This window comes from Gekko japonicus, unplaced genomic scaffold, assembly GCF_001447785.1.
Source record: "Gekko japonicus isolate JY-2015 unplaced genomic scaffold, Gekko_japonicus_V1.1 scaffold4446, whole genome shotgun sequence".
Lineage (NCBI taxonomy): Eukaryota > Metazoa > Chordata > Lepidosauria > Squamata > Gekkonidae > Gekko > Gekko japonicus.
In genome coordinates, this window is record NW_015173272.1 from 9,866 (window position 1) to 22,918 (window position 13,053).

A 13,053-nucleotide genomic window follows, 5' to 3' on the forward strand; every position below is an offset into this window, starting at 1 on the left:
ACACACACAATTATACAGGGCTAAGAAACTTAGAGAGATTGGGATAGCACATTTGCATTAGCAGGAGGTTCGTTGGTTGGGCAATATATTTACCTGATCCTGAAGAGATGAAGTCTTCCAAATGGAAAAATAGGGGAATTCTAGAAAAATTGGGATTGTGCTAGGAAAAGAGAGTGTGCAGACTGAACCAGCAGAAAGCACGTGGAGACTCTGGCTGCAGTCCAAGAGTCTCAAGGCAGGGAGGGTGACAAGCTAGCCACAAGTCCAAGAGGCAGAGAGTATAGAAGACATTGAGGGGCTGTAGAGAGAGAGCAAGAGAGCGAGTACATGGCTGGGTGTCCCTTTTAAGGGGGGGTTGGGGGGTTGTGCCAGGCTGGTCACATGTCTTGGCCCACCTCCTACTAGTCCATCCCAAAAACACACCTATTGGGTACAAAGAACCAGGGGAGGGGACAGAGAGTGGTCAATATTGAGAGCTAGTAACTTGGACTGGAGGGTGGCACCTGGATGAAGAGGGTATGAGTCACCGAGCTAGGGCTATTGTTTCTTGATGGGCTTAGCCGAGCTTGTTGATGGGCAAAAGATTAGTTTCCAAGCAACTATGTGTAGAACCTCTTGGTTACGTGCAGTCTTGCAGGTAGATGCATGGGTGTGTGTGGGGGTCACCTGCGTGTGTCAGAGAGAGCTCCCTATGGCATTTGAAGCTCTTTGTTTCTGGTCTCTCTGGGTTTACAGTGCATCACATGGCTAGGGAGCTGGTCCATCTTACAGCAGGCAAGAGGGCAGAAAACTTCCAGGAGCCATTGGCACAACATACAGGAAAGCTTTCTGCTTCTGGGTGTGTGTCTAGCTGGCATCCTTTTTTGGTTACCACACAGTTCGGTCCATATTTGCACATTGCTTGCACAGTCCATTTTATCACTTATAGGTTATAAAGTCCATAGAGCATATTAACTGCCTTGCAGGGCAACAACTACATACTGTGTTGTCCTCTATATTGAGAAAATAGATATAAATTTATGCTGGCCATTTTAGCCAATCAAATTGCATGAACACCTGAGGTGAAAATAATATTCCTTCTTACAGATATAGAGCCATATGTTACATACAGGGCAATTATATATGTTCTAGCCGCCACGAAAATATGTGCAAAAGTGGTGTCTGGATCTTAAAATCTATAGGTTTGTAATCTATTTTAATTTTTCTTCCCCTGCCCCAACAATAATATAACTGTCAGGGTAGGAAAAAGTTTGTCTGATGGTTGACATCTTATCTTCATGATGGTTTTTATCCTTCCTTTTAAAATGTATGTTTTATTTAGACCAATTTTTAATGGCCTTTGGCCACATGCAATACACATTTACTACTACTATTACTACTTCTACTACTAGTAGCACATCCTTTTCATCATCACCATCACCATCATCATCTGGTTGATGTCACCTTGACAGAAGCAGCAAGGTTAGGCTGGTCAGGCCATACATTAATTTCAGATTGGTGCTGCCTCAATGGCTTCAGGTTTGAGTCTACATGGCCACATAGTCAATTTGGACTGATGCTGCATTTAGGATGGGAGCTGTCTTGGCTGCAGTGGGAGACAGCCAGTCAGGCCACACATAGCAAGACTGGGGCCTTTCTGGCCATGCATTCACTTTATGGAGCTGTCCCAGCCGCAGCAAGGTTGAGCCTGCCTGGCCAATTGATACAGTGGATCGTTAGGTAGCAATCTGACATTTTCAAGAGTTCTATTGGATACTGTAGTATGATCTATGTTTCTTGCATGTGCAGCCATATCACACTGCCTGGTCCTCACCTTGGGCCACTCCATAGTCATTTGGGCCAAGGTCAGCATTGATGGGACTCAGCTGTGCTTTTCCCTTCTTGCAAGCATCCAGTACTCTGGGAAGTGGGGGATGTGGTGGGACTGACTTCTGCCCTATCTCCACCAGGACTTAAGAGAGGGCAGGGATCTGAAGTCCTTGTGTGGCACTTAGGGAGGAATGATTTGGTGCAGACCAAAGGTGTTGCAGTGGTAATAAGAGTTCTCCAGGATTAAAAGAAGATTAGGGGATATTGCGCAGGAGTGCTAAGGGGGCTAGATGGAGTTCCTCCAAAGGTGAATCTGGAAAGGTGCTGCTAAGCCCACCCCCATCAAAAAGGACAAGCTCCAAGCCAACATGGCCATTAGACGAGCAGTTCTGGAAACGGGGGCACTTTCATATCCCATCCTTCTGCACTTTTACAGGAACTATAGGGGCTATCTTTCCAAGGGAGGATGTTGTTTAATTGGTTGATCCTCATCAAGGCCTGCATGATGTTATAGTAGGCAGTTTTGGTAAGGGGTGTTAAGCTAGGCTAACCCCCTTGTGTGGAAGGAATAGGGCAGGTTAGTCAAGATAATTATGGCTAATCACCAAGTACCCTGAGACATCTTCTTTTTTTTTGGGGGGGGGTGTCCAGAACATGCCATCACAGGCCTTGCAACTGGGTGCACTGAAAGGAAAGTCCTTGGTGATGAGTGGCATCTTCATAACCTAGGGTAACCAACCTCCATATGGAACCTGGAGATTTCTTTGTATTACAACTGTTTTCCGCATGACAGAGATCAGTTCCCTATGAGAAAATGGCTGTTGATGCCTCTCCCCAAACCCCACCTTCCCCAAGCTCCACCCCTCAAATCTCCAGGTATTCCCAAACCCAGAGCTAGCTACCCTATTGTAACCTGGTAGGAGCCTTTCAGCTCATCACAGGGGAATGATAAAACTGGGCATATAGGGGAGCAGGCAGTGATAAGCAAGACTGGCAGAAGTGCCAGCCAATTTTGGATCATTGATCCCTATTTTGTGGGCTAGGATCACTGAAAGAAACCAATGAGCACTTGATTTTTCCTTTATCAACATGACATACACCAGAGATACTCACTCACTGCCTCAGAGGCCAGATATACCTCATTGACAAGCTACCAGTGGCCAGGCCCGTAGCTACTGTGGGGCAGATGGGGCCCGGTCCCCTAGCAGTTTTTATGGGTTCCGCTCCCTAAGTATTGGCTCCCCCTCCCTCTGATTGCCTGTCAGCCTGTCCACAGGGAGGACAAGGGCAGTAATTTCAGAGGCGGTAGCACGAGTAGCGGTGGTGACAAGGCGAGGCTGAGAGAACCACCCAGGCAGCAAGCATGAATGGTAAAGCCAAGGCAAGGAGACAGGCAGACACCTCCTCTGACCCAGCTGTGCTCCAGTGGGCTGAGCCTGCACACGGCACCTCCATGGCTAGCCCAGCTGCTCCACGCCTTGCCTCTCCCAGCCCTGGGAGGGAGCCGAGGGTAGAAGGGGCACTGGAGCTTCTCATGGAGGGAGGGAGCTGGATGCTCCAGGGATGGCCTGCCCTAGTGAGGGGGAGGGAAACTGCAGCCACTGGGCATAACCCCCTTGCCCTGGAGCCTTTGATTTACATACCTGGTGGGCCCCCTCCCCCAAAAATCCCTAACTACAGGGCTGCCTATGGTTCTTCCCCAATGTGGCATCCTTTCCATGTTCCTAGAAAGTCCTCCAGATCATTGCCCAGTAGGGCTTGTGGTTGGCAAGTGGTTCCCACATTGAAACCGCTACTGCTGGAGGGACTGGAGAACAGGTAAGTGGTGAGCCAACTTGAGCTTTAGGCATCATTCCAAGATGGAAGGGCCCATCCTCTCCAGAATCCCCCTATAACAACAATCTCTGTGCCCTCATCTCAACACATGAGCAGTCACCAAGATGACAACAGGCTGCCTGCAAAGAAGGGAGAGTAAAACCAACAAAACAGGCATCACAGCCCTGACTTGTGGTGCTCTGAACAATACATTTGGTGAAGTCAAATCCTTAAACCACAGAGAATAGCAACATCCATTTCACATGGGGACAGCAATAGAGGCACTGCAGCACCATGGAGGTGCATGGCTACTGAAGGGGCAGAAGAACTTGGTACAAGGAAGTGATACCATCAGCTGCACCCACAACAAGTACAATCTGCTCAGGAGATGGACATCTACATTCAGTACTGAAGCAGCAATCCTGGTGTCTTTGTGTCCACCTTCTGTCTTTAACCTGGATCTGTTTTCAAACATTGTACTAAGGGAGCAAGCATTGCCCCTCTCTTGATCAATGCACATAGAATTGGCTCTAACAATAGATCTCATTATAATTGTCCACTAAGATACGTGCACTAAGAATAAAATTTTACAGGAAGCAAGAGCCCATGGTACATTTAAATTCAGAGTCCCTAAAGTTCAGTTTTTCCACAACATTTCCCCTGAGGCACTGCAGATAAGGAACGTTTGAAAACCCACCTCAGCCAGACTCACAGAGGCTGGCATAAGGTGTAAGTGGCTTGCTTCAGGTTATGTTAAGGTTGTCAACAATGGCAAATTATATCATGCGGTAGATGTTGATGAAAGTCAAGATCACCTGTATATATTTGCACTATTATACCTGCAAGAAGCCCAGAAGAATACAGAGAGAGAGAGAGAGAGAGAGAGAGAGAGAGAGAGAGAGAGAGAGAGAAGGCTAGATTCCCCATCAGCATGGAATCGCTGTTATAGGATTCCAATACAGAAACCTATGTAAAGGACAAATGAGTCACAGTTTACACTGATATGTTGCTTGTAAGAAGCTGTTTAGTATGATTATTATAGATGTTGATTCATTTTATATATTCATTTTATAGGTCAAAAGTGAAATTAATGATCTACAGGTCGGGGGGGGGGGGGCGAGTCATCAGGTGCCCTTGATCTGTGCTTGAGGTCTGGGTGGAGCATGGTTTGTAGTATGGACTGGATTAAGGAGGGTTGGGTTGGAATGCTAAACTAGGGGAACATTTCTTCTTTGAGTTAGGGAGCTGGGACTGCATGTTTTCCTAGGTTCCCTCCCACCAGGAAATTAAGTGTTCTGTTTTGTTTCCAATGGGGATAATTAAGAATTTCCGGCATGCTTTTAATGTATCTGCAAAGCTGATCTGAGATGTTCATGATCAGTAGCAACTAGCCACCAATGAAACAAGCTGCTGGATATCCCTTTATAAATATATTGAGAACTTCTTTTTGTTACCGTCTACAGAAAGCTATTTTTTTACTAGTAAGACATGTAGAAGACTCCAATGAACACAAGGAGGTAACACTGCTCCTTTCTCAACTTATGCTGCAAAATTTGGAATCATACAAGGAAAACAGATTGCAGTCCTTCAAGGTGTGAGCACAATCAGTAAGTCTGTTTATGTTTACTGTAATGGCTGAAGAAGAACTAAAGGGTACAGGAGAAGCTACTGTGAGTATAGTGAATTCCGTGCTATTATGTTTACTGTAATGGCTGAAGAACTAAAGGGTACAGGAGAGCTACTGTGAGTATAGTGAATTCCGTGCTGAAGTAAGTGCAAATCCCCACTCTACCATGAAGATCACTGGATGACCTTAGACTTTTCACTTCTTCTCTGCCTAACTTACCTCTTAGGACTGTTTTGGAGAAAAAGGACATTGTACACTGCCCTGAGCTGCTTGACTAAAAGATGGGGTAAGGGTGTAATATGTAGCTGAAGAGGCACCCTCCTTATTTTTCAGCATAACTGTAAACTGTACAAGCTATTTCAAAGGAAGAACTTGAATTACCTTTGTAATATTTGTTCTGCTGTTATGTTCAGAGGGATATTTTTCACATATACAATTTCCTTCTTCCCATAGGTGTCATGGGAAGTCATGGTAGGAAACCAAACTGATGAAGGCTTCTTTTGGCTCCTCGGCCTTTCCAATGATCTTCAGCTCCAGGTTCTCCTATTTGTCCTGTTCTTGTTAATTTATCTGTTAACTGTAGTGGCAAATGTTATGATCGTGATGGCTGTGAAATCCAACCCTAAGCTTCAGAACCCCATGTACTTCTTCTTGAGTCATCTCTCTTTCCTGGATGTCTGTTACTCATCTGTCACACTCCCAAAGATGCTGGAGACCACCATTGCCAAAGAGAAGACTATATCTGTCAGTGGATGCTTTGCTCAGGCATTCTTTATTTTGTTTTCAGCCACTATAGAGGGTTTCATTCTCTCATCAATGGCTTATGACAGGTACTGTGCCATATGCAAACCACTGCATTACATGAACATCATGAATATAGCATTCAGTTGGAAGCTAGTGGCTACTTCATGGACAATTGGTTTCTTGAATGCACTTGCAAACACCTTGCCACTTTTACGGTTAGAATTCTGTGGGGCAAACATCATAAAGCACTTCAGTTGTGAGCTGCCTTCTATCCTTTCTTTGTCCTGCTCTGACACATTCATGAACAAAATGTTGTTCTTCATGGCTGGAGGCACAGTTGGTGTAGTCACTGTTTTCCTCATTGTAGTCTCCTATATTCATATCATTTCTACCATCCTGAGAATCACCTCCACAAAGGGGAGGCAGAAAGCTTTCTCTACCTGCAGTTCCCACCTAAGTGTAGTGACTCTTTTCTATGGGACAAGTTACTTCCGCTATCTTAGACCAAGCTCAGCATCATCTGTGGTTTGGGATGAAATACTTTCCATACAATACAGCATCCTCATACCATTACTAAACCCCATCATCTACAGCTTACCAAACAAGGAGATGAAGGCATCATTTAAGAAGATATTAAAATGGTGACATTCTGGGACCTTTCAAAAATAAGCATCTGTCCAAGTCTTCACCCACAAGTCTTCTTGATTATGTATAACTTAATCTTTGTTTCCAAACTAGAACTGATGTATTGGGAAATGTCTGTTTTTGCTTCTTTCCCATTTCTGAGCATTGTATCAGCCACAGCAGGGGCACAGTCAGCAGGAGTTCTGTATATTTGCAGTACATGAAAGTCAGCATGATATAATGGTTAGATGAGTCGGACTAGGAGCTGGAAGACCCAGGTTTGAATCCCCAGTCTGCCTATTGTACTATCAAAATGATCTTAATGAAAAATTATAAAGAATAAGTAAAATGTCACTGACCTAATCTTAGCCATTCATGTTGGTTGGACAAACATTTTATTTTAGCATTATAATTTTCATTAGGATCATTTTGATAGTATAACCCAAATATATGTACATATAATAATATTATATGCACATATATTTGGTTTATACTATCAAAATGATCCTAATATAATATAATAATATTATAATGAATATAATATTATTATAATATATATCATAATATAATAATACTAATATTATGAAGTTGCTGTGGTGGCTTAAGTGGTTAAGACGCTGAACTGCAGGCTGTGGAAGGTTGGTAGTTCAGCAGTTTGAGACCCGAGTGTGCTGCATGACAGAGTGAGTTCCCGTCTTTAGTTCCAGCTCCTGCCAACCTAGCAGTTCGAAAGCAAGAAATTGCAAGTAGATAAATAGGTACCACTTCAGTGGGAAGGTAACAGCATTCCGTGCGCCTTGGTGTTTAGTCATGCCGGCCACATGACCACGGAAACGTTTTCGGACAGCGCTGGCTCTTCAGCTTTGAAATGGAGATGAGCACCGCAACCCTATAGTCCAATTCGACTGGCTTTCGAGCAAGGGAACCTTTACCTTCTTAATAATGTTATACCATTATGAACTGGGGAATTAGATGTAATTTAAATGTGATTTTTAACCTGACATTTTTATATGTGAGCAAAATCAATTTTTTTAATGTTTCCATTTGACTATGTGGAATAAAATGCACTTCTGTGTGATTATTAACATTTCTTCCCAGCGAGTTTTTGTTTTTTATTATTATTGCATTTTCTTAGTGCTTTAATTAAAATATTAATTTTTGGTCTTCATTTTTCAGCAATCAGTTAACACATGGTCTGGCTAATTATATCAACCCTTGTTCTTGGTGTGTATGTGTGAAGAAGGCTCATATGGACAATATGTGTTTGGTGTTTTTTACTGTGGCTTTGCTTGTGACCTCTCCTCATTCAGGTAGTCCCTGAGTCTGATTTACTGTGGGCTTTTTTGTATACCATCAGGTTTGAGATACTCATTTGTATTATATATTGTATATTCAGGACTACTTAATCTGGTTATTTGTGCCGAAAGGCTAATTCAAAGCCTATGTTTTTAAGTTTATATTTTAAAGACAGTGTATAATAAATTTGAGGAGCTGTGGTGGCTCAAGTGGTTAAGACACTGAACTGCAGGCTGTGGAAGGTCAGTAGTTCAGCAGTTCAAGACCCGGGTGCCGCAAGACAGGGTGAGCTCCTGTCTCTAGTTCCAGCTCCTGCCAACCTAGCAGTTCGAAAGCAAGAAATTGCAAGTAGATAAATAGGTACGACTTCGGTGGGAAGGTAGCAGCGTTCCGTGCGCCTTGGTGTTTAGTCATGCCGACCACATGACCACGGAAACGTCTTCGGACAGCGCTGGCTCTTCGGCTTTGAAACGGAGATGAGCACTGCAACCCTAGAGTCGGATTTGACTGGCTTTCGAGCAAGGGAACCTTTACCTTATAATAAATTTATTTTGTTTAATTAATATATATATATATAGACTCACACAAACATACACACATAAACATTTTTACTCTTCCTTTTTGATATCTAATTCAATTTTTGATTGGGTCTCTCCCCTTTTGGCAACATTGCCTTGTCATTGGGTGATCACCTTTTGCAAACAACAAGGGAGAAGAATTGTAGAGGGGACTTTATTGAAATCTTTAGCCTTCTTTATCGTGGTCTTGAGAAGAAGGAGAAAGAGGAGCTTGATGACAAGGACAAAGAGACACTTAAGAGACGAAGGGTGGACAGAACGTGGGCAAACTGGCTGCCCAGTTTTTATTATTTACACTGGCGTGATCCCATTTTCACAGCCATGGAGGGCTGCAGCTCTCTTTCAATATTTAGACATTATATATAAAGGTTATGCCGGCTTTACTGGCCCAGTCTGGTTGATATATGATGAGGAATTTCGAATGTGAGCTGCCATGAATCCTGCCTTTCCGTGGGACATAATCTATTCTCACCTTGGGCTGCAAGTCATGTCCCCAACTAGGCCCAGTTCTGCTTCGGCTTCCCGTGGTTCCACGGGGCAGGTGGTTTAGCCCCACTTGCTTTGTTGGGAATTTGGTTCCCAGGGGGTCTGCAACAGGAAAGCCTGCCTTTAACAAGCATGAATGCCCCTTATGTGGAGGACATCACTCATTCTCAGCGTGTTCCAAGGGGAAGCTCCGTAGGACTCAGCGACAAAGGGGTGGCAGTGGCTCCTTCTCTGCTGTGGGAAAAGGGTCCCAGCCCACTAAAGCTGAAGGTTCTTGAAGCTTCGTTACAGTGGTATCGCAAGAGGGAAGGTGGTCTTTATTTGTTGGAAGGTTTGGAAGTTGGGTTTTGTATTCTTTTTCATGGACTGAGGGCCCCATTCATGGCTCATAATCTCCAGTCAGTGAAGGGCATGGAGGGGATGGTTAAGAAAAAGATAGAGAAGGAAAGAGCTGAGGGTCGGGTTTGGGGCCCCTTTTCCTCACCACCACTTCCTAATGTAAGGGCTTCTCCTCTTGGGATAGTGCCTAAGAAGGCGGCTGGTGCATTTCAGCTAATTCACCACCTTTCATACCCTTGAGGTGAATCTGTTAATGATACCATTCCTTCTCACTTATGCATGGTGAGATACACCTCAGTTGACCAGGTAGTTCATGTTGTATGATGTTGTGGTTGGGGGGCTGAGTTGGTGAAGTGTTATAGTAAGTCTGCATTTCACCTCCTCCCTGTGCATCCTGATGATTTTGAGCTGTTAGGGTTTTCCTTTAATGGCCAGTTTTTTATGGATAGGGCTTTGCCTATGGGAAGTTCTGTGTCATGTGCTGCATTTGAACACTTCATTCCTGGACTGGGCATTGCAAGCAAAAAACAGGGCTGCAGGATGTCACCCAATAACTGGATGGCTTCCATTTTGTGGGTCCACAGGAAACTGGCAGATGTACTCTGCTGTTGGTTGGATTTCAGCAATTAGCTGAGGAGATGGGGGTCCCGTTGGCCCATGAAAAAAAAAAGAGGACCCTGTACACAGTTAGTCCTTTTAGGGCTGGAACTAGATACGGTGGCCCAAACACCCCACTTGCCCATGGATAAGGTTGAGAATTTGAGGGTCTGGCTTTGCTCCTTTTTAAGGAAGCAGAAAGTCACTTTAAGGAAGCTACAACAGCTGGCAGGGCATCTCAACTTTGCATGCAAAGTTGTCGCCCTAGGGCAAGCTTTTTTGCAGAGGCTCTGCAATGCCATGGCAGGGCTGCAGCTCCCGCACCATAGAGTACGCATCAAAAGTGATATGTATACTGATCTTTCATTTTGGCAGGCATTTTTGGATTCCTTCAATGGAGTCTCCTTTTGGAGAGAGGAGTTAAAGTTTGAAGCTAAGCTTCAGGTTACCTCTGATGCAGCAGGGTCATACGGGTTTGGGATCTTTTTCAGGGGCCACTGGTATGCAGAAGAATGGCCCAAGGAATGGGTCTCAGCTGGTTTTTCTAGGGATCTCATGTTTTTAGAGGTTTTTCCCTATATTAGTGGCAATTTGGCCATGGGGAGATGAATTATCAGATCACACAGTCCATTTCTGGTGTGACAATTTAGTGGTGGCTCACATACTGGGAAAGATTGAAGGTCAAAGAAGACGGGGACGACAAAGGATGAGATGGTTAGACAGTGTCATCGATGCAACGAACATGAAGTTGAGCAAACTTCAGAGGATGGTGGAAGACCGGAGGGCCTGGAGGGAGCTGGTCCATGGGGTCGCAAAGAGTTGGACTCGACTGTGCGACTGAACAACAACAACACATACTCAATTCACTCACATCCAAATTGGCAAGAGTGATGAGGCTAGTTCGCACCTTTACCCTGAATTGCCTTTGGCTCAACACACTGGTTTTTGCTCAGCATGTGCCTGTAGTGGACAATGTGGTGGTTGACTCTCTCTCTCACAAACAGATGGAGAGGTTTTATCAGCTTGCTCCAGAGGCTGATCATCTGCCAGCAAGGATGTCCCCGGAGCTCTTGCTGGTTGGAGGGCTGAGGCTTGCAGAGTTATAGGCCTCACTATTTCCCCTAGCACACGGAAAGGGTATGAACATGCAGTTCACCAGTTTGAAGAGTTTAGAAATAAGGAGGGTTATCCCAAGGTTTGGCCCATTTTGGTGGAGCAAGTTATCCACTATTGTGTGTCTTTAAGAGAAACCAGCTTGGCTGTGTGTTCCATTCGGGGCTGACTTTCTGCCCTGGCTTTTGATAGCAAGGCTTTAGATTTTCAGGAAGTCACCAATGACTTCTGGATATGAAAGATGCTTGAGGGTTGGTCCCGGGAAGGGGGAGTTCAGAAGGATGAGAGGCAGCCCATTTCCCCGGCAGTCCTCGACGGGTTGTGGACAACCTGGGGTGCAGTTTACAATTCTGGATATGAAGCTTAACTTTTTCATGCAGCTTTGTTGCTTGCATTCTTTGGGGCTCTCTGGGTTAGTGAACTGGCTGCTCTGTCTAAGACTGACCAGTCTTGCAAAGCTTTGCAGGTGTGGGACTTTCAGTTCATCAGCAAAGAGTCACATGTAACAATCAGGCGCTCTAAGACTGACCAGCGAGGTAAAGGATCGGTGGTCAGGTTAGGTACCTGTTCCAATTTGGAGCTCTGCCCAGTATTATCATTGTCCCAGTACATGGTATTGTGAGGAAGGGTGGACAGTTACCCCTTTCATCATGCTGACGGGAGTCCACAGTTTTGAGCTGTTACTGCCCAGGCTTTGAACAAGTTGGACCTCTTAGGAGTGAAATTTGGTACTCACTCTTTCAGGATAGGCGCTGCTTCCACCGCTGCAGCCTTAGGCTATACCACTAAGTAAAACACTAAATCACTGTTTATAATTTTACATTTTTTTCTGTTTTTATATTATGTTAAATGTGAATTATTAAAGTATTTTTATAATGATTCATTAACACAATTACAACTTAAGCATTAACCATGAAGCTCAACAGTACATTCAGAATGATGTCACTTCTGTAGAAATATTTACAGCCAATAATAAGGTCTTATCTTAGGTACAAGGTCCTAATCTAATATACTTATTACAAAAACAACAAATACAAACAACGGCATTCTAGTAATCATTCTGTTTGAGTATTCTTCATCAGGTTTGTCTGTTGTTGTTGATTCAACACAATCTTTTTTTTTAAGCCCCCGGAGGGGATTTTTTATTGATTTTTTAAACACTACAAAAACTAGAACAGAAAAAAGGGAAAGGGAAAGCTACATATAAGGGAGAAAGTAAAGAACCCACTACTAACTAAAAACCCAAGAGAGGAGATCTCCAACTAGCTTTTTATACTTCATTCAGACTTTTCATCTTTGTACTTCTTATGAACTGTGTCAATCTTTTAACCCTTTTAACCATCCCCAGTTACATTTAATTGCCCAATAACAGTGCCCCCCATCATCCCCTAGAAACAAAAGTTCTCAAAGGAACAATTCAGAGTCCTTCAGCCTTTACTTCTTCGTCTCTCTCTTCCGCAGTTTGTAGGAACTTTTCGGGGCTGATGCCCCCTGCTCAGACAAAGAGTCCTCACCAGACGAACCAGTTTCCAGCTCTCCACTGGACTTATCGTCCTCTTCTTTTTTCTCATCCTCTGGCCTTCCCAGCTGCTCCTTTAGAAACTCTTGAGCTTTAAGAACAGAGTCAATCTTGACCTTCTTCTCCTTGATCTTGAATATTACTCCTTCTGGAAACAGCCATTTATATCCAATTGAGTTTGTTTGGAGGAAAAACACAAGTTCTTTGTATTTCTTTCTGCATTGTCTTACTTCAAATGGAGTATAAACAGACGCTTTTAATAAACAGAATAAAGTTTATTTAGTACAGGCTTGCAATCAGACTACTCAGGATTACAAAATAACAAAACTTATGGCCGATGGCCCTAACTAAACATTAGAGATCTGCATAGTTACCAGGATGATCCATAGTCAAGAAGTCTCAGTATAAAGTCCAATTAGGTCCCATCTTTGTGCAAGCATGTAGCCATGTGCTCAGCTCCAAAGAAATCCTTTGTCTCTGTTAGGAGCCACATGGTAGCATAGCAT

General features: G+C 43.9%; 2 protein-coding genes across 2 annotated transcripts in view; both read left to right on the forward strand.

Moving 5' to 3' along the window:
* Positions 1-5,719: 5,719 nt before the first annotated feature.
* LOC107120182 (olfactory receptor 1052-like) lies at positions 5,720-6,640 on the forward strand. Its single transcript, XM_015422828.1, has one exon. It carries the CDS (start codon positions 5,720-5,722, stop codon positions 6,638-6,640), a length of 921 nt encoding a protein of 306 aa, XP_015278314.1.
* A 2,471-nt stretch (positions 6,641-9,111) lies between these two features.
* The window catches only part of LOC107120183 (olfactory receptor 1052-like), an 18,885-nt gene continuing 14,943 nt past the window's right edge, over positions 9,112-13,053 (forward strand). Inside the window, exons 1-2 of the mRNA XM_015422829.1 lie at positions 9,112-9,310; positions 11,409-11,583. Coding sequence (XP_015278315.1) covers positions 9,112-9,310; positions 11,409-11,583 — 374 coding nt within the window. The remainder of the gene's footprint in view (positions 9,311-11,408; positions 11,584-13,053) is intronic.

Excerpts from the sequence above, each read along its gene's own strand:
- LOC107120182 (XM_015422828.1), top strand. The coding sequence starts at position 5,720 with ATGGTAGGAAACCAAACTGATGAAGGCTTCTTTTGGCTCCTCGGCCTT.